Source organism: Epargyreus clarus, unplaced genomic scaffold (assembly GCF_041222505.1).
Source record: "Epargyreus clarus isolate Ecla_fem2 unplaced genomic scaffold, WU_Ecla_fem_2.2 ptg000007l, whole genome shotgun sequence".
Lineage (NCBI taxonomy): Eukaryota > Metazoa > Arthropoda > Insecta > Lepidoptera > Hesperiidae > Epargyreus > Epargyreus clarus.
Window position 1 is genome coordinate 9170558 of NW_027332215.1, and position 26796 is coordinate 9197353.

General features: G+C 34.3%; 1 protein-coding gene and 1 non-coding gene across 2 annotated transcripts in view; both read left to right on the plus strand.

The window, feature by feature from the left end:
- Positions 1-26796, plus strand: part of LOC140743349 (glutamate receptor 1) — a 138580-nt gene that overhangs the window by 105701 nt on the left and 6083 nt on the right. The window contains exons 9-15 of the mRNA XM_073074523.1: positions 995-1232; positions 1802-1890; positions 14185-14355; positions 16252-16380; positions 16584-16672; positions 19038-19188; positions 20718-20869. Coding sequence (XP_072930624.1) covers positions 995-1232; positions 1802-1890; positions 14185-14355; positions 16252-16380; positions 16584-16672; positions 19038-19188; positions 20718-20869 — 1019 coding nt within the window. The remainder of the gene's footprint in view (positions 1-994; positions 1233-1801; positions 1891-14184; positions 14356-16251; positions 16381-16583; positions 16673-19037; positions 19189-20717; positions 20870-26796) is intronic.
- TRNAF-GAA (transfer RNA phenylalanine (anticodon GAA)) lies at positions 7815-7886 on the plus strand. The gene has a single exon. It is a non-coding gene; the product is annotated as a tRNA-Phe (tRNA).

Genomic DNA, 26796 nt, shown 5'->3' on the forward strand with positions numbered 1-26796 from the left:
TTGGCTCGTCTTCTAAGTAGCAAGTAGCAAGAACAGCTTTGTCGTAGGAAAGTGATTTTCAGTGAGGCGGATTTTTTTAAGTGCCTCTTTTTCTCAAGTGTTCAGTTCTATTGCATCAAAAAGGAATTGCAGGCACATTATTTCAAAGGTTTCACAGATCGTATTAAGCTCGAGGCTCTGGTTACTAATAAGGTGGCTGTTGGGAATCATTTTAGACTCTTTGTGAGAAGTATATAGGTACTTTATCTATCCGCTGTGGAGTAAATAAGAAGTAAATTTTGATACCGTTCATTTAGATTTCGGTTTCAACCTCATCTAATAGAAACATAACTAGTATTGAAATTTATCGCTCACCTAGGTTCTTCTACTACATTATAAATAAATATCCTCCAAATAATATATGAATAACACTAGTAAATAATATATTCAAATAATATATTAATAAAATTAGTAAGAGTAACTTCTTAATATTCTCTTATGCAATGGTTTACCGCGGAGGCAGTTAACCGCGCGTCTAGGATCACCTCATTATTTTGCAGTTAAATGCATAAAATTATAAATGGTTGTATATTAAACTGAAAGAAGCAGTGATAGCCTTGTGGTTAAAAAACGCGGCCTCTCGATCGAGGGGTCCTATGTTCAAATCTCAGGCACACACCTCTGATTTTCAAATTTATGTGCGTATTAGAAATTAATTATCACTTGCTTAAACGGCGAAGGAAAACATCGTGAGGAAACCTGCATACCTGAGAGATTTATAAAAAAAATGTTAAAGGTATGTGAAGTCTACCAATACGCACTTGGCGCGGTGGACTATGGCCTAATCCTTCTCATTCTGAGAAGAGGCCCAGCAGTGGGACAGTAATGGGTTGATGATGATGATGATGATATTAAACTAAAAAAGCGGCTAGCTGACCTACGTTTAATCACTGTTGCGTAGTGGATGTAATAAAATTTAATTTTAATTCTAACCGTAATTTTGATTTTACCTTAGGTGGCAACATGGAGCGACAAGCAAGGCCTGAACTTAGTACGACCACGGTACACCCTTCTCCGCTCACCGATTTCCTTCGATACAAACAAAACGTACATCATCAGCACCATTCTGGAAGATCCATACTTGATGATAAAACCGACATCGGAACTCGACTACACTATGCGGGAATCGTCGCTGTATCACGGCTTCTGCAAGGACCTTGCTGACCTGCTCGCTAAGAGGCTCGGGATTAAATGTAAGTTATTATAGAATTTGACAGATTTTCACAAAATTAGGTAACTGAAAATTAAGAGCACTTTTTTGTGAAAGTGCCTAGGGTATTACATATTTTTTATATTATAAGAGATGCAGAGGAGCATGCAGTCCACCTGATGGTAAGTAGCTACTGCTGCCCATGGCCATCTGTAATCAACCCCAGAAAGGATTAGATTTTCCTATCTGAGGTCTAAGGCCTGAGAACTAAGCTGAAACGCCTCGGTGAAGTATGTCTCCCTTACCACATCGCTTAAAACAAAACACAGCAGCGCTTAACTCTACTGTATGAGTCAGAAATAGGGATGGCGGTGGTGTCGCCGGAGTCGGACAGCATGGGGTTCTACCACCTTCAAACACACAAGATGAAACATGTCAAAGAAAAAATTGGTTTTACACCTTTGTTTGTACAACAAGTGAATCATGCCAGTTTCTGTGTATTTCACGTATCATTGAAAGATTATTTAGTTCCTGGCTGCCAATTTGATGCCATTTTTCTGTCATAGAAATAAGTTGTGAATAATACTTACTAAGATAGATAAAACTTTCCAGATGAACTTCGGCTGGCAAGAGATGGGAAAATTGGCGGCGAAAGTGCAACGGACATCTGGTCAGGAATTGTTGGTGAAGTGGCGAGAAAGGTACTGAATACAACATTATTTATAACAATATTCTATTTCAGAAGATATTTTAGAAAAAAATCATAGCTGCTTAAGTTTAATCACTCGGCAACTGTCTTCAAGAAAAAGCATTTTCTTAAAAAATATTCGTGATAACTACCCTCATTTTTAGTGTACATTATAGATGATACAGTTCATGTAAAATATCCAGAATATATTTTTTTATTTACGTAAATATTACTACTTACATTGAAATGTATAACAAAAAAATAGTTACAATTTTAAATGCCACATTCCTTCTTAGTTTATCCTTCGTAATGTTCGGGAAACTACACTAAAAACGGCTATTAAAATGTTTTTAATATGTGTATGCGTGAGATTATTAAAACAATTGAAGTTATTGAGATGAAACTTTAACGCTAGGATGACTTTTACAGGGCCATTTCTACTTCGATAATATCTAGGCACAAAAAAATGACTGCGGAGGGACGCAGAAGCTCGTTAAAATATAAAATTTAAGCTTTCCAGAACACAAAAGGTCCGTTGTCTATATTCGTTTGAGAATGACGGAAAAATAAAAATGATTCTATTTTAAATAAAAAAATGATCTCGCTATTAACGTTGTAAAGCTGAAATATGGAAAGTTCTTTTCATATCAATTGCTATGACTAGATTTTAAAACAGCTATTATTGTACTACATTTATAATAATTAATCGCATATAGAATGGAAATTCTATCTGATTGATTATTCTATTGTTATCCTTGAGGTCGAAGTGGCATGTCATGTCTCGTATAAGTATTTTATCCTTACTGTACAAGTTCGCACACGCGTCATAACCGCACTTATGCAAATAGAAATTTATTGAAATAATTTACCTCTTCAATTGTTACAAGCTCCCATATTACATAACTAAGCGCTTGATAAAAATCTTGGATTTACTATTGCTTCGTCTTCATATTAGTCTTGGCCTAAGGAAGCGTCATTGAGGTATACTAGGGGCTATAAAATTCTTCCGGGACCAGAATAGGGCTACGGTATTCCCTGCCTGTCACAACAGGCAACTAAAAGGACCAGCCCCGGGAAGGACGGCGGTATGTGTGGTGATATCGTGTACACCAGACGATATGGTGAGCGTCATGCTCACTTGGGCGGAGCCAGACGGGGCAACGCGCTAACTTCAGTGCAGTAAGAATCCCACATAACTCTGTGTCGCTCCCACGGCACCGGGTACCTTTTGAAGGTTTCCCCCTCGAAAAGGGAGTTTTCTTCTTTAGTTAGAATATTGAACCTAATAGTGGAAAAGGTCTGTTAAATAGACTTACCATATTTTTCAAAAGATTACAAAAATACTTTTTTGAAACGTATGAAATTACTAGAAGTCCTACAAAAATAAGAAACATTAAAATTATTTTCTGATCTCAGGTCAACGATCACTTCAACGATTACCGTTTACAACATTTTATACAGATAATAATGCGCAAATTTCCAGTTAAAATAAATTATAGACCCGACCGTCGAGATGGTCCATAAATTTTAAACGAAACGTACGCTCCCAATAAATACCAAACGACCGTCACAGTCGTTACCGCCTTTATATTGGAGGAAATAAATCATAAAATTTGATTGAACCTGATTATCGGTCTCAGGTTTCTGCTGAAAGGATTTTCCTATTAAACAAATGAAAATTTCGCCTTACTTCCCCTTGATTGAGTAACACGAAACCGAGTTTTAATTGCTTGACTGTCTTTGTACAACATGGAATTTCTATTCCTCTTTTAATTGTAGATGTTGGGAAATGGCCACAGGAGAACCAGAAAATAAACTATGAAATATAATAAAATGAAATTCACTCCAAAAAGATACTTTTTATTATATCGAATCATTGACAGAATGACAAATCAGAAGAAGTAAAATATATGTTTTTCAGCTGCCAGCTTTATCATATATAACCTACTTGAATATTATACATTATAAGAGGCTTGAGTTTTTGCTATATTCCAACAGTAGATACCTTAAAAAAATAGTGTAATGTACTCGTAAGCCGTACTACTGCAAGAAAACCTTGATCGCATGTGATTTCACTGAAAAGTTTTAAAGTTATGTGAATTCCTAAATTCGCATCGGGGCACTATACTATGGTCTTAACTCTTCATATTATGATAGTAGTTGTATGTCCAATAATGAAGGTTCCTGATGTAGGATAATACATTGAATCAGTTACCAGAAATATGATAGCATCGTATATATAGTTACATTTTCATTTTTCCCACTGATACTCAGAATGAGCGTATAGAAAAGTTATCTTTGAGGCTTAACCAGATTGTTAAGCCATTTTTTACTTCATCTTAAATCCATACAAATAGTCCCTTTCGCGGAAGTGCTTGAATGAAAAATAATATTGCGAAGGTATGTGTATAGGTACATATTTTTCTTAGCAATTTTTGCATCGCTTTCGAAAACCTTAGTAATTAGTTCAAGAAAAATAAAAAAAGTATTCTTGGAGAATGTATGTAAGATTTCATCATAACATAAGCTATTGTTAATGTAATTTGACAGTAGTCTATCGAAATTTATACGAGGCCATACGTAATAGATGGTTTGAAAATATTCGAATGGCTGTTAGCTAATACTCCGTTCCATCAGTCCGCATTGGATTTGCCCGAGGCCTGCCCTAATTGTGGGTCCCGTACTCTGTACGAGAACATAAAAAGGTTTGCTCCCAATCAGCAAAATGTTGTATCATATAAAATTCATTATTACCCATTTAAAAGTATTTTGAAGAAAATCATCACATCGAAAAACAAATCAGCCTTGTTTGAATATATAGAACGAAAAGAGTATTTTTCGTTTAATATCCATTAGTTCTTGAAATAAGTGGTACTGTGATATGTAGCTAAATGTGGTACTGTTTCATTATTCACGAACTTTTTAAATATTGCTCTGTACATTTTACTGTGCAACTGTATGAAATAAAGTGTTGTGCACCTGTCTGTAATGGATATGTCACGTATTAGCATGTACCTAGCTACTATAGTTTGATCAGCGTTTATACATTTTACTTGTAGCGTAATATATCCATTTGTTACTAATCTTTTTAGAGTTCCGTACTCAAAAGGTAAAATCGGTGCCTTATTAATGAGCCTTCGCCGTTTGTCCGTCTGTCTCAGGGCTCTATATTTTGAACCATATATAGACACTTGAATTTACATAGTATGTATAACGGTGGCCGCTACAACAATAAATAATAAAGGCTTGATGTTATAAACGATTTCTCATACACAAACAAACACCGTAGTAGTAGGACCGTCTCGGGGTCATAAATGGTTGACATATAAGACAGACTGTACATTGTAGGAATGTACATTGTACAATGTTAATTGCTTAATTAAAAAGTTTGGAAAATCCAAAAGTGCACGACTCATAATGCTCATTTAATTATGAAATATTAAAAAAAAAACTTAAGTCGTTCAAAATTAATTGCCGAAAAAACAGCTGTAGTAGGAAGAAGGTACTGCACAAGCGCCCCTGGTGGAATAAATGTACATAATATCTATAGATATACAGTCTTGTAGTTTTCGTTTTTTATTAATTGCAATTAAACGACACTGAATTAATTAATCATTCGCATTCAGTGACCTACAATCGTCGATTAGAATTTAAAAAAAAAAAAAAAACTCAAATGATGGATTTTTTCACAAGTTACAGTGTTTTCAGGTTTCACACATGACGGACAGGAAAATTTTTTGACCTATTTTGGTGTTTTTTTCCAATTATATTGCAGTAAATCAATTTTTAAAAAGTATGGAATTAATCTCCATTAAATTATCTCGACAATAGTATGCAAAATATCTTGATTCCGTGAACTATCAAGGCTATAATAATAAAAATAGCCGCCAAAATGAAGCGAAAAAAATTTTTCGATCGTAAAGCACTCTCTGATGCTTCGCATCATGAGTCGTGCAATTTTCAACATTTGTATTTATAATTATCACTTTAGTACATTCGTGTAGATACGGAACCCAATAGGAGTATAATCATCTACGTAGCTTACTATAACAAATTATTTAGGAATCGCGTTACATATAATGCCTTGGAAATTTACCCAAAACCGGGACCTGTATAGGCAGCGGGTCGTAGAAACGAGAAAAGTAGTCGTCATTAAGCAAATAGGCCTGCCCGCGGTACCGCTCCTCTCTTACGGGCAATTTGCTTTTGTTTTTTCTTTTAATTTCCGCGTCAGTATTTCTGTATTGTTCCCATTTACTAAGAGATACGAAATATGTTCCCACTTTTATCTGTTGTTACGCGTTTTTTTGGACAAAGCAACTGGGTATCTTCTGCGAATGGAAGCGATGACCTCCTGGTATTTTCGTCATGATAAGTTTGATGTCTGTTTTCATAAAGAACGTCTACGAGAGATCTGTCTTTGTTATACGAAATAATTCTTTGAAAATTTCTCGGATAAGCGAGCGTAAAGGTTACAAATAAAAAGTACTTTAAGAAAATTTAGGTCTTATTGCCTTCTACGGGACCGGATACCGACTACCGTTTTGCTATTAAAGTTATTGTTTATAAAGCTTTTGTTTTTAATATACCTATATCGTTTAAAATTATATATCTAATAGGTATATTGAAAAGACAACATTAATAGTCTTGTTTACACTATTTAACTAAATGGTCAAATCCGTGACATTATTTTTAATTCAATTTAAACAAGTCATTATTGTTAAACAATATTTTTTTATATAAAGGACAAAATTGATATGTAAAATAAGAACCTACCAAGACTCATTTAGATGAATCCAACGACACCACATATGTTAAAATCTATCAAGCCCTTTGGGTTGTAGAGCTTGATAAAGAATGAGATATATTTACATACTCGAAAAGCATTTCCCTCCCCAGTGTTCACAGTCGAGTAAAAATCTATGATCAATATCGGTGCTTTACACTAACCAAGGAAACGGCTGACGGTCAAAGCATTAAATAATTGAACGCTTTGACCGTAGCCGTCATTAATGGCGTAAGTTCATTTGAAGCAAATTTTGCAATGCCTACGAGTATAATGTTCGCGAACAATGTGATATGAAATTTTATACATTGACACCAACCTAAAGTAAAATCAATAATTCAAAAATTATGTAATTAATGTTACCCCGATATTGACGTAATAATTGCTTATCATTTTGTATACAATCCTGTTCCTCATAAACCTTGTCACAGCCTTCAAAGGCTATACGAAGAAATACTTATTACGATGATAACATACAACATTAAATATATTTTAACATTGATTTCGGTTAAAAATCTGTAAAAACCATATTAATTTTTATTTGTTATTCGTTATTTAAGTATTCTTCCGTTACAATCTTGTTCATTTTTTATATAGAAGAAGCACAACATAGTGTGTAATGCGGGGCAAAAATAATGATAAGATATTAAACAAAAAAATACCATTCATAATTAACATTACTAACGTGCACCCTACTGCACGTGCACCTACTGTCAAATTAACAATAGCCAAATGCCAAATATTTACACAAACAATGTAATTTAATAAACCGGTTCACATTGCTTTTAAATTTCGGTTAGCTATGCTAAACCAATTTTTATATGTGTTGAGTATTTTTCAAATAACTCAAAAATTAACAACGTTTCGTAGGAGATAAAAACTATTTTAGAAATATCAACCTTATTAATGAAACATAATCTATAGACAGAGACAACTGTTCATGTTATACCTCAGAGCATTTCGAGTTTAGCGTTTCTCTTAGTTACGGTCGAGTTTTCACTACTACAACATGCGAGTATTACTTTATAAAAGCCTCCTCTGTGCTTCGCCATTTCAGTTTAGACCCTATGTGTATCGTGTTACTATTTAATATTCAGCGTCGATACAGGATTTTCACGATAGTGATCAATTTATTTAGCAATACAAGCACAGCCGGAGTAGCTTAGTGGGAGAGCGGTAGATTGAAGGTCTAACGGTCCTTGGTTCGAAACCGAGCTCCGGCATTTCTTTTGTTTTTTTTTTAAATCACATTTTAATATATATTGTATAAAAACATTTTTTAAATGAATTTGGTCAAATTTGACCATTGAAAGGATGTTTTGCAATTAAATTTTAAAGCTTGTAACATTATTACAAACAAATTTAGTAGTGATTGGTATATTTTGTTCAAGGATCAATGAATGAAAGAAAAACATTTTCGATTTTTTATTTTTGTCTAATAAATCTCAATGGTTCTTAGTACATCATTTAAGTAAAATAAATATGTATACTGAATTTGTTATAATAAACATTAATAAAAAACTTCATTTTCTTGTTTTGTCTATAATTTGTAGACAAAAATATTATTTTATGCCAATTAAATATTAAGTTGGTTACATGTATTTAAAGAAGATTAAAATGTTTCGTTTTGTTATCAACGTTGTTTTATGATGGTGTTTCAGTAATACGGTAGCGGTGTAGGAGGGGTGGCATGCACTAAGCTAATATACTTCTCAGGGGACTATTGTACATACGTACAGATTAATAAATAGATGCTTAACTATTAATATTTGTGACAAAAGAAATGAGTATATTAATAAACAGTTGGTTGGGTTTTTGATGGTCATGGTCATGGATACATGATGGCGTATAAGGGCTACGCCGTAGCTTGGCATTACCTTAAAGCATTTATGTGTACATATTTATGTAACCATGTTTGTGTAATGTAAAAATATATAATAATATGATTCTGTAAAAGTAGTTATTTTATAAAATTATATATTTTTGCCCGTGTATCTTTAATTTATAAGCAAAAGGATACGCACTCACTAACTAACTAATTATCGTAGAGCCTGAAGACTCTTAACAACTGAAGCTACAACTATGAAATTTGAACAATGGTTTCATTTTTGATACGCCATCCATACTTTAAACGGATTTTTGGATATAGGTTTAGGTTAGATAAGGGATAAGTGTTTGTATTACATTGTCTAATAGTCTACGTGTACGAAGTCGTGGCCAAAAGTTGGTAGGATGTAAAATCAAAAAACTATTACGAAGTTCTCACAAATTGATTACTCAATAGTTATTTGCTTCTTAACAGTCACACAAGCTTTGCGAAATACGAGATATATGCCGGCTTCTTCTGTATTGATCAAAGCGGATGTATTCTGGTCATGGAGCGTGCTGATGGCGGCTTGGAGGACACTCAATGCGGTACCAGGGAAACAAGGCTTTGTCTGCATTCTTAATTTCTAGGCATCCTATCAATAAGGCGCAAACTATCTCCAAGTAGTTTGTATGCAAACGACAGTACGAGTTAAGATAGAGTTCTAATGCGTGATGTGATAGATAATATATTCTCTAGTTTTTTTATTTTTTTACGTTGAATTTCCAGTATAAAACTAAGTATAGTTTTTATTTTTTCTATACAAAAACTAAGCATTAATTAGTAACTCAGTGGACATTCAACATTTAAATTAAGTAGTAATTAAAGTTAAAATCGACCTGGTTTTTGTAGGAGATGTATGTGGTTACTCAGTTGAGTAAGCTTGAAAGCATTATATTGATAGTTTGATACCCTTAAGCGGCTCAGCTGTACTCTTAATAATTATTTCAATAGTGCACTAGTCTCTAGAAAGGAGGCAACGTGAAATTATTGTTCGAGAAAAATACAATTTTAATATACTTACGAGCCATGTTTTTATACGGGACTGTAAAAAAGATGAACAGAAAATAATTTACACGAAAAACGTGTGGCTCATCCTAAAAGCAGTGTTGAAAGATCGATTAGAAAATTCAATTCCAACAAATAAGACCTAATTCAGCTTAAAAACGATAAACTTTTAGATGTATAATTGCTACTGCGTCAATTTCTTAAACGTTATCGCATTTCGAAGGGAAATACACCATATTATATAGCTATCATTAGATAAAATTTTTAAACATGTAGGAGGCCTTATGGGTGGCTTTTCAGTTTTTTTAAGACATTTAAGGTTTTGTTACGATGTTTTCCTTCACATTTAAACAATTGATCATTAATTTCTAATACTTAAAAAATGAGATATATACCTGGGATTCCAACCACGGGCCCGTTACGGCTTTATTGAATATTTTACTGAACATTTGTATATCAATAGAAACTACCACAAAAGTGTAAGTATTAAGGAACCGAAAGCATTTATTCAGTATTTATTGGCTATCATTTAATGGTAGCATGCTATAACAGCTTATCGGTGCTTTCGTGGGAATCGGTGGGGATGCGGGTTGTAAATCCGAAAGTTCGTTTATTCTATTTAACTATGCTTATTTTTTATTATTAAATCTTAATGAAATAAATACTTTTATCCCTTTTCAAGTTATTAGTAGATAATATTTGTCTTTTACACGATTTGGAAGGATAATTTAAAAATTATAAAGATAAGAGTGACTTGACTGAACGATATTTTAACACGTGAACATCGGAACTTGAAAAACTTGTGAATGTCAGTATTTCTATTAGTTTCTGTAAAATGATATTTTTTCTATTATTATAAAATTAATATTTTTACATTACATGTATTTTTATAATTGCTATTTAGGAGGGCAAAATTACGTTTTTTCTATTATTTTACGTGTACTAAAGGAAGACCTTGAAATTATATTGGGGCCCCGGGAGGCACAATTTAAAGACCACTGTTTAACGCGGGTGAACCCGCGGGGCGCAACTAGTGTCTTAATAATATTGCATTGCATCTGCATTGATATCTTTTTATCTGATTTAGCATGCTTAAGACATGCACACGTTTTTGCTCCAAGTCTAATGAATTCTAGGCCTCTATATTAAAGTATTCAATATTTGTCGTTCTCAAAGGAGCTTTGTGTAAGAAACATCTTTTCAACCCACTATCAGAACGTTTAATAAAAAAAATGGCACGAAACTGCTCTTAGTCAAAGAAATGCGAGATTAAATTTGTTATGGTGTGATGAAAGTTTGTTACCGAGGATTTTTTTGTTCATTAACAACAGCACTACAAAAAAAATGGCTTATGATTACAACCTTCTGATACAGGCAAAGAAAGTATGGTTTAGAACCCAAAAAAAAAAGTAGGTACATATAAAACAATTGATCATGACCTGATATAAAATCACGCCAAAATTCATAATGTAATATTATTTTAAAAAATAAATGGATTTAAAAAAACCAAGCTTCTATATGAATTACGAACATAGATTTTGTCGGAACTTTCGCACAAGCCTAAGTATATGGCGGTGTCGTATCAATGCCCAGTTCGCTTCATCGCCTCGCCGACAGCCGGGCGTCAATCCAACGGTATCTCCAAGGTATCGATATTGTTACGGCTGAACGAAGTCGCGCTTATAAATTGACAGTTCAACTGTTGCATAGATCTTTGTTGACTACGTTTGTTACCTATATATTTAAATAGCTAGCTAGGTTGTTGATTCCACGTACTTCAGCAACAACACAAATTTTAGATCTCGGAGTTGATCGGAGTATTTCTGTAAGTATTAAAGTAAAAGTAATATTACAAAAACAGATAACTTAAAAAAATCTCTCGAGCGTGCCAAAGAAAAAATAGAAATCATACCTACAGTACTTAATGAAGCGATCCAGAGAAAGAGGCAAAAATAGAAGGAACAGTGAAAGAGCAGCGGCGACGGAATGTAAGTAACAGTACGGTAGAGGAGAGTAGGATGTTCGAGACGTAAGCTTTCCTTAGACAAGGTAAGACCATAACGCTGCGTCCATTATAAAATTCTATTTTAACGTTCAAAAGCTATTATGAACTTCCGTATTTTTAAGGAAATGAGGATAGCCTTATACCACATAGTAGTGTTACCATGTAAATTAGCATTATCTATTTTCTGCACGAATGCATGAAAGATTATAATAAATAGTAAATAAAATAATCTAAAAATATACCACTTCAGAAAAGTGACCTTCAGTTCCTTATTACATTAATTAAAAGAAATAATTATAATAGCCCATCCGCAGTAAGGAGTATTACAATAGGGTTTACTTAGCTTATTCTAATAATACTCGAATGGTTGACTTTGTAATTTTTTTGTATAAATTTCAAGAGCAAGTCAAACGTAATAAAAGTAATTGAACTTAAGAATTGCGATTACTCTAGTAGTAGTAGTATTAGTCGTCCTAATTAACTCAAAATGCTATCTTACTTCGTTTTGTAAATTGATGATAATGAAAAATACCAATGAGAATTTTATCGAATCCTGCATCATAAATGTCGGGCTCTCATAGATATTTTTCCGAATTCGCGCGGCACGAGAGTGGAGTTTTCAAAACCGTTATGAACTCGAGATATGAAAACTCAGTTTACGTCGACCGTTTATGGGCTCTGTCTATTCCGGTATTTTCGGTGCAAAGAGGGTTCGGGAAAATGTCACCGCACCCAGGTATCCAATCCACGGCTTTCGGGCGCTGTACGTTTTATATTTTTTCTTGTAAATAACGTTCGGTTCCGTGGTGTAGAGGAGTTGGTGGCGTTAACGGCTTAACGCGCAGCGGGATACTACCCACTATAACGCTGTGCTTTTTTATTTGTTAAGCTGTTTTCTTTTAATATTTTTACCTAATGATACCCCTATTAAAAAGTTTCGGGTTCGCTTCCGCCCGGTGTCATTTTGTGTGACAATAACGTAGAGAAACTTAGTGTTAGGATAAAGTGTGTTGAAACCCTTATTTAAATTGTAAAAGAGTAATATTGGTTTAGATCTATGTAATCGTATGGGCTAAAATATTATATCTGTAATATATTTTTGTCATACATGGCAAACTGATATGGTGACCAAAATTCTATAAAATCTAAATGAACAGATATAAATCTGTTGTTACAGAATTATCTTCTTCCGACTTATTCTGTCATAGCGTAGCTACATCGTTATAGTGTAGAACGAAATATAAACATAATTATGTGTTTAGAACGAAATGAAAATTAATTACAACCAACTTCAAAATTATGCCGACCGTAGCCGCAAAAATCCAGCAGTACATTACACGAGCGCCATAATTTCAAATAACTACTCCGAAATCCATTCTCGAAGTATATTACCATTCGCAACTACGACTTTGCTAGTCATAGTCGTTCATTGCTTCCCTCTTTCCTGCGCTTGAACATAAGTTCCATATAAATCGGTTTTGGACGGTATCCAACCTATTTGTGCGGTTGTACAATAGAGGGCACATTAAACCGGTGCATTTAAAATTATTTATAATTACTGCGATATTCATATTTAGATTAAATCCTTGCCAATGCTTGTGAGTCGCGAGAAATGAATACTTAAGGGTTTTTTTTACGGAATATTTTTTGTATCACGTAGTCATTGACGTTAAGTGGTCGCTGCCAGATATAAGGCTGATAATAGTCTATTCCTGGGTCTATTTAAAAATCCTTATTTGTTCTTGATATCTTAACTTCTGGCTCCCATGATCCTTTATTGCTCTTATTACGTAAGAAATTGGACTATCTCTTGTCGTACAAGAGATAGTCCAATGTCTTACGTTGTAGCAAATAAATTACTAATACATAGTAAATAACACCCTTAAAACACCTTATTCTTTTAACACCCTCCTCTTTATAACTTTAAGGCCGGTAAACTTTACGTTAACAATGTCTTATTGCAGTTGTAAAGAATCGACTCTACCGGCCCACGTTTATTTAAACTTTAACTGTCGACCGTCGATTTAATATCCGGCTAAGTTTCCAATTTACTCATTGTATTTAGAAAGCGCGTCTTCTCGCCTTTTATTAAAGGTCAGAAAAGCGCGCGTCGCCACCCGCGTTAACCGTGGTTCGGTTTTCTATTTTTGCTGAATCTTAGATTGTTTTATGTAACATTTAGTTTCTAATCTTCCAATAGAAACTCTGTTTTCGTATGAGACTTCATTTGTAAAATAAAGAGAAATAAAATTAATAAACTGGGTTTTAATTTCTTTTTCATTTCAATTTTTATTATCAAAGTTAGTAAATTTTGGGCGTTAATAAAGTTAGGCTACAAAATGGTGAAATGTGCTGAAAAGAGAGTGTAGAAGTACCAGCTATAAACGCTTTTATTTTTATAGGATCCATATGGTTCCAGCATTTTGACGGAGGTGGTTCAATTAATATATAAGATACCTCTTTCTTACCGAAAAATAATGACGTAAACAAATACCAAAATAGTATTTTTTGTCAAAACGTAAAAACACATACTAAAGGGACAGGGAGTTGTTACCGTCACATGTAAAACACAATATTGTCACACAGACATGCATCTAATATCTGTGATTGTTCGAAATTTAATAGTATGTATCTTTCACAGGAAGTGGATATCGCCGTAGCACCGCTAGTCATCACACCAGAGCGATTGAGTCTTGTGGAGCTAAGTGAACCGTACATGTCGGTAAAGTCTCCCATTTTCGCAGTTAAGAAGAAGCCCAAGCAAGTTTCTGAAACCTTCAGCTTTTTGAAGCCTCTATCTAAGGAAATATGGGTAAGTTTAGAAAGCTTTAATCAACGGAAGAATGAGATCACAACGAACATTTCACACAATGTAAATGTCGAATGAATAATGCGTACAGTGAGTCGTAGCTGTAACTCCTGTTTTTATGTGTTCAATGAAAATAATACAGGTCATAATATATTTCTTCTTTAAAAAGTACTACGAGGTTACTTACGCTGCCTCTTGCCTAAAGACATACTTCGGAAGCAGTGATATAGCTTGTTAACGTTTACATATACCATTTGAATAACTTTATATGTGGGTTAGCAGCCAGCTAGTATGTTGAATATTTTAATAATGTCCACTAATGTAATCTACTGTATGACTATAAATATAGAGGTCATAAAAAGAAGATATTAATGGAAATATCCAACAATCGAGCGCACTCACATTCTTTGAACCTATTATATAGTTTGTGATAAGTATGACGATGTCTCAATATAAATATTTTTAAACTATCTTTAACTTATACATTACAGGTTCACGCCCAGTTTAGGCAACTGAAGATTAATGTTATGTCCAATCTTACTATAATGTTACCCTGCACCTAATAACATTGTGTACTAAATTGTGTTATTTTATGAAATAAAGATTTTTTATATAGAATAAACTAACAAGAACTAGAAAGTTTGTTCATTTTAAGATTCAACATCTAAACAATAACGATATACCTACCTTGCTTACAACACAATATATAAAATGTAATATTTAAATAATTTTTAGTACTTAACCTTTTTTATTTTAACATATAGTCCAGATAAGTATTTAAAAATATAAGCTTATTATGCTGAAATACGTTAATTAATTAAGGTAATTTTAAGTAAGATTCTAATTTGTTCATGAAAATCTCGATAATGATATTCAAGTTTTATAATTATCATGAAAGTTTTGGTGCTATAAACATTATTTGTTTTGTCAATAAAGGTTCGGTTGGCTTAACATTTCGGTACTTTTGGCTATACGAATAGAAAATTTGAACAATTTGCTACATGTGATCAAAGGTCTTCTAATAATTATGTAAATGTTATAAGAATTTTTCAAACAACTATTTTTATGTTTGTAAAGAAACGATATACAACTAAAATTCGGTGAGAATACAGTCCCGCATTACGGTTATAAAGTCGAAAAGTAATATAAAATAAGAGTGGGAACAAGAAGGAACAAACTAGTGGGTAAAAGTTACCGACATCTACATAACAAGAGCTTCCCAAGCCGCGGAACACGCCGCACATTCCGTCGATAAAACCGTGTTCACACACATGGATGTTTGTGACAGTTGTAATCTATGCTGTAGCTCGTGGCTGATTTATGACATTTTCAAACATGGGCCATGGCTTCACGAATGATAAATTTCAATAAACGCTTTCGTGTGATCATGTGATCCAAGAAGGATTAAATGAAGGAAAATGTAGTAATGAAAATCGATACAGAACAATTTCGTACTAACAAAATTATGAAAATATGAGTAAACGTAAGATTATCGAAATTAGTGAGTTATTAATTGTCCTAGCTTAGCGTGTATAGAAAAATAAGCAAATACAAACAGAACTCGCATATCGTAGCGCTATCATCAAATCCGTTTACACAAGCGTGGCATAACGATGAACTATTGGGACAGTATAAACTAATTTGTCATTGTTCATTCAAAACACGCATCCGAATATACCGCAGCTTCCTTCCAATATTTATTTATCGTTGCACTTGATTGTTTTACGATATCCCCGTGATGGATGAGCTCAGATCTGATGTATGGTCTAAAATTTTATACCGTAAAAGTCGAACGGTAAGAGATTCAATCCGATAACACTTAACGCTCCATTACGTACAAAACAGCGAACGGTGGCTGAAATTTTCTACGAAGAATTGATTGCCCTAATTTTGTTACAGCTATGCGTTCTCTTCAGTTTCTTCGCTGTAAGCATTGTTCTTTTCTTGGTATCAAGATTCTCACCCAAGGAATGGAGTTCAGAGTCAGTGGATTCTCACATGGATCATCCAATCAGCAGCACTAACGAGGTACATATATATATATCTTTATAATTGAAAGTATTTTTTTATTTCTATTTTGGTATTTTTGTTATATTTATTAATCATATTTGGTTTAAAATTCTACAAAATTACACTTTTGTCATTACCAGTCTCGATGGAATAACTTAATACAGGCTGTATCTTGGAGATCTTTTATTACGGAAAATTAAAAACAGTTTTCAATTTTCTAGATAATCTTGCACAACGACTTCAGCCTATGGAATTCTTTCTGGTTCTCGCTCGGATCTTTCATGCAACAAGGCAGCGACGTTGTACCAAGGTATGCTATAAAATGTTTCTTTTACGATTTCAGTGAAATTGTACAACAAAATGTCGGGTGCCAATGTACGCGAATTTTAAGTAATGCGGTCAATATAACGCGGTGCGCTTCGGAACCCTAGATTAAATTCCATGTCTCGTGTTAAATCGTGCGTGTCTGAGATATACCGCAGTATATTCCGTGTATAAGTGAACGCCGGCATGGAAGAGGCCCGATAATCACCTTGTTATGTCTACCGACGCGAAATCTCACTTGCAATAAAGTAACTTTATCTACGTTCTCGTCGCAAGCCAGAAACGGTGATAAAATATGACCAACTTATTGTTTAACTAAACGAACATCGGGCTGCATGTTTATGATAGCAACAACGCCATTTTATGAATAAGTTAATGTTATGGTTGTACATTTTGTATCGGAATATAAAAGTTTACGGGCTAACCAATTTATGTTTTATGATTTTTAAAGCTTTTCTGTAAATTTAGGGTTATTGCATCATGGTAAAGCGTTAATTTGATCCGTCCATGGTTTTTGGATCGTATCATATGATCATGAATTCATGCCCAAACATGGATGTACGAGCAGAGTTACGGAAACCTATCACAAACAATTTTTGAAAAGTCTAGATTTACATACTGGGAAACAATGATTGGAATATTTTGTTGGTTTCCTAAATATGAATTCAAATATCCGAATTTTTGTTCAGTGCCAAAGAATGCTTTATATGTAGTTACGAATACGATACCAGGAATTGTAATAATTACTTATATTGAGCGTAACATGTTTATAAATATGTATGGGTCGGATATTGGCTTTGAAATATTTACGTATTTTACAACAAAATGAGCTTCGCATTGGTGCATGGGGTCACATACTCAGCTAGCATTTTTGTAAGCTTGACTGCGTCAATAGGTACTCTTGCGTGACTGAACGCGCTATAAGAAATACGAAGACTTGTATGTAATGTATGTGACAGATATTATAGTTTTTTTAGTAACATCTAAAAATGATATTACCACAAGTTTTCTTCTCATCGATATTGTTTGGATAAATATTTAATTTGGAGTTATTTACAATGTACTAGGTTTTGCTTACGTACATTCTCAGATTTATGTTTCGATTGTCACACTTCCAAAAGGTATATTTGTCTTCATTTATAAATTATTTTATACCAACAAAACATCTTATCATTTTTATCACCATTTAACGAAATTTCCCATTTTATGTTTTCCAAAATAGAACGTAAATGATAACCTTAAAATAAATAATCCAAATATTTAGAATAGACATTAACAGAATTAAATTAAATGTTTTTGTATACAAAGAATTATGTCTACAAATCGAACTGCCTGGCAAAGCTTAAACGAATATTCAATATAAATGCGCCAAATTGAACGTTATCTGTTTATTATTTATTATAACTATACCATGTTCACATTTCGCATGTTCTCGTATATTTATTTTTACATGAACCATTTAACAGATATCCGAAAATTAAATTTTAAAAAGTAATGGTTGGTAGTGTTATCAATTTTAGTAGCATCTCTGCGAAGTAATCCATCTTCTTAGCTTATCGATACCCAAAGTTTTAATCTTTGACGACGGCAAAACCTACTTTTCAACTTTTCTCTGTTAGGAAATTTTATCCTTTAATGGACTTTAACAGTATTCGTGTAATTTTATCGACCAATACTATTCTAAACGCGTAGGTGTTCTAAAAAGCAGTGTTACCCTAGTGGTTGAATCTCTCTCTCTACTCGGTCGCGGAGTCCGAGGTTCAAATCTCAGCCACACACCTCTGATTTTGCAAAGTTATGTATGTACTAGAAATTAATCATCGCTTGGTTTAACGGCGAAAGAATATGTCGCAAAGAAACCTGCGTAACTGAGAGAATTTAAAAAAAAACTCTCAAATGTGTGTGAAGTCTACCAATAGACACTTGGTAAGCGGGGTGAACTATGGCCTAATCCTTTTCTCGGAGGAGAGCCATGCCCTGCAGTGGCACAATAAGGGGTTGACGATGACAACCGATTTAACTTGCGAAGGTGGTAGAACCCTTTCTGATTCGACCTTGGCGGTACCACCGCCACACCTATTTCTGCCTCATAACAGCAGTGTTAAGCGCTGCTGTTATGAGGCAGAAATAGGGTGTGGTTAAGGACACATACTTTTCCGATGCGTTACCTTAGTCCTCAGGGGTAACTGCGCATCTGTGGCCGACCACAGGTAGGAATATCTAGTCCTATCCGGGGTTGATTATAGATTCCTATAGGCGGCAGGAGCCACCTACCATCAAGTAGTCTGCTACTCCTATATAAAAAATAACCAATTGAAAAAAAAATGTTACTGAATGTTTTTCCCGTTCAGGTCCCTCTCCGGACGTATCGTTGGCACTGTGTGGTGGTTCTTCGCACTGATCCTGGTCTGCTCGTACACGGCCAACCTCGCCGCTTACCTCATTGTGGAGCGCATCGCCGAACCGAACATCGCCCTCCAGTTCCCGGTGCCACAAACAGAAGTAAGAGACATCTCTTATAAATGATCCAGGTAAACGCTAGAGCCAGATTTCAGCCAGCGACGCACCTGCGACCAAGTATTGGCGTGCATTGCGGTGACTGTCAACTCGAATTATACTACGTAGCGAGTGAAAATTCGTTTTATAGAGGTTTTCACATTTATATTTATAGTGTGCAAATATTCTTAAAACGATGTATCGCAAAATCTTTGTTGCAATTAAAGAAGTAATTAATTCATAAATTGTATATGAAATCAGATGGGACTTGCAAAGGATTTGCGATGCGTCTCAAGAAGAATTATATAAATCGTGAACATACCGTTCAGTACATTTGATATTTTTATGTTTTTCCATTTGTGAATTCGTTGATACTGTAAATATATAGTTTGTATTATTATTTCAGCTTGCGACCATAATATAATATTCAATGTGGAATAAGCCGTGCGTATCCCTCCTGAAATAGTAATAAGTAATAAGTGTTGCCATTTGTATATTATGGAAATATCACGAAAGTGTTGAACAAACGGTCACAATTTGCATTCAATAATACGCGCGATTCTATGGGGACATTACTTTGTAATAATGCAGTTTGAATTTGTATACAATAATGTAGCATTCACACTGACCTGATTTTGTCGAAACAATCCGTTTCGATAATGGTTATGCGAGTGAAATGCTGTTTTAATATATTTGTTAATTATTTATTAAAAGAAGTTAATTAAAGTGTAAAATTAATAAAAACGCAGTTAACGATTTGGCTGTGGCACTGTTTGTAAGGGAGAATAATATCAGGGACATATTTTACCAAATAAATTACACTTGAAATAAAAATAGCTTATTTAAAACGTTCTTTTCCATGTTTAATTGTTTTTCTTATTCCCTTTAGTATATTAAATACATAAATTAAAAGGCAACAAAAGAAAAATTGGCACAAAATTATATAGTTTAATATTTTGTTCAATTTCTTTAGCTTGATTAAAAATATTACCTTACCGACTAATGTTGCAATGGCGGGCTTAATAATGGCGTTATGCGAAATTTAATTTAGCACTTTATTTCAGTTCTAAGAACTCCATTAAAACCATTTCCCCGTTTTGCAATCATTTATTAAAAACGTTATTCCCAATACCATCACTCGAGTTTACCATTTAACAAAATTTCGATTGTTATTCACCGTATTTTTCGAAAGCGATATAAGCTTTATTGGTTTTGTTCGATTTTGGAGTGTTAACATTGGTAATTACCAGATTAAAATGTATGACTATTCATATCTTTTTGCATTAAGGTTGTTACTGCACTCAAATAGCTTTAATGCGCGAGTAGTTTGAAGTGTCGACTAAAGTTCACTGAAACGGGGCGTCCCAACTTTATTCCCAGTTTTAGTGTTATTTTTTTTGTAACAGTTGTCTTTAAATGTAACAAAGACTGAGTATAGCTAAGAAAATCCGGAACGTCTCATGCTTAAGAAAGAATTTTGTAAAGGTCAAAAGTCATACTTAAAAAACATTGTAATACAAATTAACTTCCCGCAGAATTCCAACGTAGCTACGCCGCCGGATTTCATCGACGTTCAGGCTGTGGTGCCGTTTACTCCGGAGAAAGTGGACCCGCCCTGCACGCCCAAGGTTTGCGGATACCACCATGTGAACTACGCCATTGCTGTGTCCAAGGGATCGCCACTGAGGTAAGGCATTATTAATACTCGCAATACCAAACACTATGAGACCAGTACCCTTAGTATGAATTTATACGTTTTTACAAAATCGTTTTTACAATCAGGGCGGACTGTATCAGAACTGATTGGAAATGTATTGGTATTGCGTAAACAAATACAAAAACGGTCATTTTTGTAAAAATGTAAAAACTCATACTAAGGGTACAAAAACAAGGGTATTCAAATTTTAAAACATCCACATTAAAAAGTGCATAATATACACGTCAGATTTATTTCAAAATATACACGTAATGGAAATCATAGAAATTGTATTTCGCTCAGGTAAACGTTAAAATAATTAAATCATAATCATAATCCGTATCTCTTTTACATCATATAAAGCTGGCTTGTATGACGGGAAAAAAGGAAATAATCTGTTTCGCGGTGAAAAGGGGGTTTCATACGAGATAATTGTTCCATAAAAGTGTTGGCAGACGCCTTTCCATTCGGTGATAATGCGCTTTGACCGGTCGGCCGTGTATTCCCATCATAGCGTATACTGTATATGTAAGCGTTTTATAAAAGTAACCTCGCATACCCGGAGAGGGTTAACCCCCATTAGACGATGATGAACTGTTTTAATAATCAATTATTTATGCTTATAGTAAAATTGCTTCTAATACTTACTATGAAGGTGGTTTTTATATTCACAGCCCTATACTAGAATTTCTTGTGTCGTGGGTACCACTGATACGAATACACGAACCATCTACAAAAAATCCAGAGTACAAATTTAAATTAATCAGTCAGATCGATATGGTAAATTTGGTGGACGCGCAGCTGTGCGTGTAGACTATAACGTAAACGGAACCCTATTATTAAGCCTCCACTTTATAATAAGGTTCCATTTTTACTCTATGGATATGGAACCCTAATAAAAACAATGTTCGGCAGTAAATTTTTGTCGTCAATAATCGCCGGACAGATGAGGGAGTCTGCGAAAGAAATAAAACGTAACCCAAACCCAGTGTTTCAAGCGGAATATGGCAGCTCGGGGTTTGCCGCAAGTTTTAATAGACGCTTTTCAGTGTCAATGCAATATTGCTTGATTCTAAAACGCGCTCTCATTGTTCGTTTTAAGTGCTCCAGTGCCATTCCAAACAGGCTTATAGCTGTTCAAAATTTTATTCCGTTCAAATTTTTATGATCCCAAAGAGGTAAATTCACTGGTATTTAATATCAGCGCTGACGCCAGGCAAGGTAGTGGAATATGGAGCTGAAGTGAACGTTTTTAATTTGTGTGAGGTTTCGCATGCGGTTTTGGCTGCCTCCGCGGAACACATGATTTTAATGGCTCCGCCCTTTGTACTCGTATAGTCAATGCCAGCTCATGTAAAATCTGTGTCTTTGAGAGTTATTTGAATATCTATTCCGGCTAGTTTGTCTGTTGCATACATAACATACTGAATTATAAAATCAGGTTATATCCTTTTGTTAAAGTAATAAATTGCTTTGTAATAACGAATTTTTTTTTATTGCTGCAGATGTTATAAAGTAGAAATTAAAAGTAAATACCATAGAGCGGGCTATTAAATTGTAATGAATGAATGAACTCGAACTGAAATCGAACTTTGATGATTAAGTTCGATTCATAAAATACTTTTAATCGTAAATGACCCTTGGGTGTTGGTTACTGGTCTTTATGTGGCTCTAAGAATAAAAACAACGAAAATATTACTGCGATTATGATTGTACATAGAACCAATTTATTACCATCGCCTCTAGCCATTATGTCAGACATTTCGAAAGTAGAATAAAGGAGTTTGCCATAACGTATAACTCAGTGTTATGCCGAACGCGTCCTTAGCGTTTTTTCCTACGTTTATTGGACCAGCTATGAAAATACTTGCGTGGCTGAGATACCGTGTATCGGGTACGAAACGCCTTTCCCGAAGACTTTGTATCTAATCTTCTCAAGGTTAACTGAAATGAGAAATTTTCCTTCGACCCAGAGTTTATTAATATTACCCATTTTACATAGCGTGTACGCGTAGCCCTAATGGTGCTACAATGTTATGCTTATGAAGATTGTTATTTTACTCGCGGTAAATTATCAACCTGCTTTTGGTATTACGTTTTTTTACAATAGAGAAGTAGCAAACAAGTATTAATTTCGTCGGATGGTAAATGGATACTTCCTGCCATGAACTTCTGTAATCAACCCCAGATAAGATTAGATTCCTACCTGAGGTCAGCCACAGATACGCCGTTACCCGTGAAGTTATAATAGTAATAAATATAGGGTTAGATACTTATCAAATTAATAAATATGTAACGAGTTGCAGTGAATCGATAGGGGTGTTAAGTCGTTGGTCTCTGGGACATTAACTTAAACGTTCTTCGATCAGATGTCAATTAGCATTGAAGTGGTCAACTGATTGACCTATGAGTAAAGACTTGTGCCCAGCAGTAAGAAAAGTAATAGCAGTCGACATGGAACATAAAAGTCCTATTAATATAGAATATCCGCCTTTAACATAACCGCGTTCAGTGGCCGCGGTTCGCCAATATCCGTGATTCTGTTAGCTTTCGCTCGAAGTTTTCTCATTAAAAATTCACTCAAAATGTGTCATCCTTTGTGTAACAGTGCTGGATATTTCACAATTTTGTACTTTATTAAAATTATTATATAGTAGGTAGATTATAGCTGGCTACTAATAAAAGTTCCATGGATCTACTCGTTTCATTAGTATATCAAAAGTATAATTTAGGTAGGTAATTAGGTAAGTATCTTTTTATTTCTGTTGAAATCATACGTATACGTCACGTCAATCCTTAATTATTCCACTGCCAGGCGAAATTCCTGCAAAATTCTATGCTACCAAAACCACCCTAAGAAGAGTCTGAGGCATGTATGTTTTTATTAATTATTGAAATATTTATTAATAAATATCTATCACGTACATTCTACGTATCTTGGATTTGAAACTCTACAACTAACCTAATTTTACGCATACAAAACATTTTTGTTAAAGATTGTCCTTCAAATTATATCTACTAAATAGACACTCCTTCCCTTCCAAAATTACTTCCTAACTGTTACTTTAAAGTTAAATTTGCCTCGCCAAAAAACAAAATGTAAAAGTTGGTGTGTGTACCTAATTATTAGAGCTTACCCAACAACGCCGCGAAAAATTGCACAGAAAACTCCAAAGCTAAACAACGTTTCAGCGCGTATTAAAGTTAACTCATTTACAGTGTAATAACTAGACCTAATCTGTTTTGCTGGCAAAATACATAGTGAAGGTTCAAATTTTATCTTGGAAAGCTACTTGCGTGGAACGGTATTAGGGAAGTAGGATTTATCGCCGTGTAATGCGGTCGGTGAGAATATAGTCATTACCGTTTTAAGTTTACAAAGAAAACATACTGACAGATCCGTTTCTGAATTCAGACATCTGAACGTTTGTAGTTTGTCGCTTGCGTGTACTTTCTCAAATATTGTAAAAATGTTGAACGTAGTAGAACCCTTAGTGGTTACACTACGGAGGCACCACCGTCAGACGGATTTCTGCTCGGAAAAGCGTGGCCAAGTACTCCTGTGGTTTGGTTTGCAGAGTGTGGTAAGGCGACACATTTATCTGATGCGTTTCAACGAAGTAGTCACTACTTAGGTGGAGCAATGCATTTGAGGTCTACCTCAAGAAGGATTCCAATCTTAACTGGGCTTAATTATAGATGTCCATGGGCGGCAGTGGCCCTTTCATGATGTCTGGCAAGATCACATCGTGACTCAGGGCTGGATGTATTGTTAAGATTTAAACTTACGTCAAATTTCGTTAACAAAGATCATGGCGTATCTTGTATAATTATCATTATATACACAACTACATAATGCCTTCCACTTAACCTATGCATTACAAAATTATGAGGCATTTTTAATATTACACTCATATGCTTACTTAACGTATTCAATGTAATTTTACTCCACACTTAAATATACGTAATGGTTGGCGAATATCTTCACTGGAGCACACATTTTAGTTCCAATAGTTTTAATAAATTGAGAAATCTGAATCCGATTAGTGCAATTGCTCCGACATAGATTAGGCATAAATCATGGCATTTATTACTGACTGTCTCTTCGATCCAGCTTTCTGGAACCATGCCAGTTTCTGCTTTGGAGTGGAAGTGCTTTTCCGATGCTTGTTTTTCGCCAAACAACCACAGCAATCGTTGACAGTTTTATTTTTGACTCTGCGCTATATGTACTTTAGATGGTATACGCGAACTGTCGCAATGTTTAAGGTCTTGCATTTTTTCCATATCAACTGTTCGTTAGAATATCAAGTAAGTTGTCAGTTATTTACATAATATAATTACGACATATCGTTAACATCGTCGTCAAGCCATTACTGTGCCGTTGCTGCAACAGGACAAGCTCCATGGTTAGGTCTCCTCTTAAGGTGAAAGGGTTAAGACAGTAGTCCACCGCACTAGCCAACTGTAGATTGGTACACTTTACGCCTTTTAAAAGTATTAAATTTGAAATGACGACCAACTTAATATACAATTTATTCGTGTAAAAGCGCTGCCTGCGACTTCCTTCACGTGGTTGAAGAATATACCGTGAATTGCACAACGCCATCTGTCACGATAACGGAGCAAACCCTTAAAGATATATTCTCCGCTCCGCATACACGTCAAGCAATGTTAGAAAAAGTACTTCTAATTTTAAATTTTAATTACTTTTAATTTAGTGTATATTAGATCGATTTGAATAAAAACTTAAAGTTAAATCGAGATATGAATATTATTATGATATTGAATTCAATTGGGTAGTTATGGTACGGTGCAGTTTTATACACAGACAAAAGACAGAAAAGAAATCTAACAATTATAGAAATGGCTACTATTACTTATTCTCGGTTCTTCTATTTTTTTGTAAATATGTTCAATGTATAGATACGTGAAGTTTCCTTATTATAAATATACGTTGAAATTAACGTGACTCAATAGGATACGAGACATTGTCTCGTAGCATATTAATATCCTTTACACGAACTAGTCAGAAGTTCCTATCATCAACGTGAAATCTCTCCGCCCTGCGGTAATTCCCAGATGAATACTTAATAGTTGTAAATTTACATGGACCTCTGCAAACGGAGAGCGCCCCCCGCACCCCGAATTTATACCACCCCATTTTTATGGTGCACGATTTGCGAACGTGATTTTTAACAACAAGTTCAAAATTTACATTTTATTTCGCTCCGCTCCACTTTTATGATCGCTGGAATCACCAGGGACTTTATTGGACCCAATGAATCTCAACTCTTCGTCGTGTTCCTATTTACTGGGTGGGTTAAAATAAAGCATCGTTATAATAATTGGTATAAATTAAAAATATTTGACACCTATATCCACTCCTGCTGGATAAAAAAGCAGTGTTCAAAATCTAAATTCAGTTTCATTTTAGCTATGTTCTGGATTGAAAATTGTGGTAAGGCGTTACTTAATTAAGGCCATTTAAATGTGCACTTGTGCAGGGATAGAAACACATCTATATGTACTAATCGTTTCTACTTCCTATTTCTTTCGTGTTGTGGGTGTCAAGCATAAAGATGAAGACGAATAGACAACCCAGATCTAGAATAGAAATATAGATTTTCATCATCTTTTATACATCAAAAATTTATGATTACAGAAAAAAAATATTCAGTTGAGATCTACCTCAGATGCTTTCCTACAATTATCTCTTTTATTATGTTAAATTATTACCTTCTAACTATTGCATCGACGGTTGAACTACAAAAGGCTCTACCAATATAAATCTTTTTAAAGTTTGAATCAAATTCGCATAATGAATGACAAACTAACTTTAATATAACTACATAGCCTTTATTTCTCAAATATGTGTACCTAACATTATTATAATTACCTTATTTCTTTAATTTCAG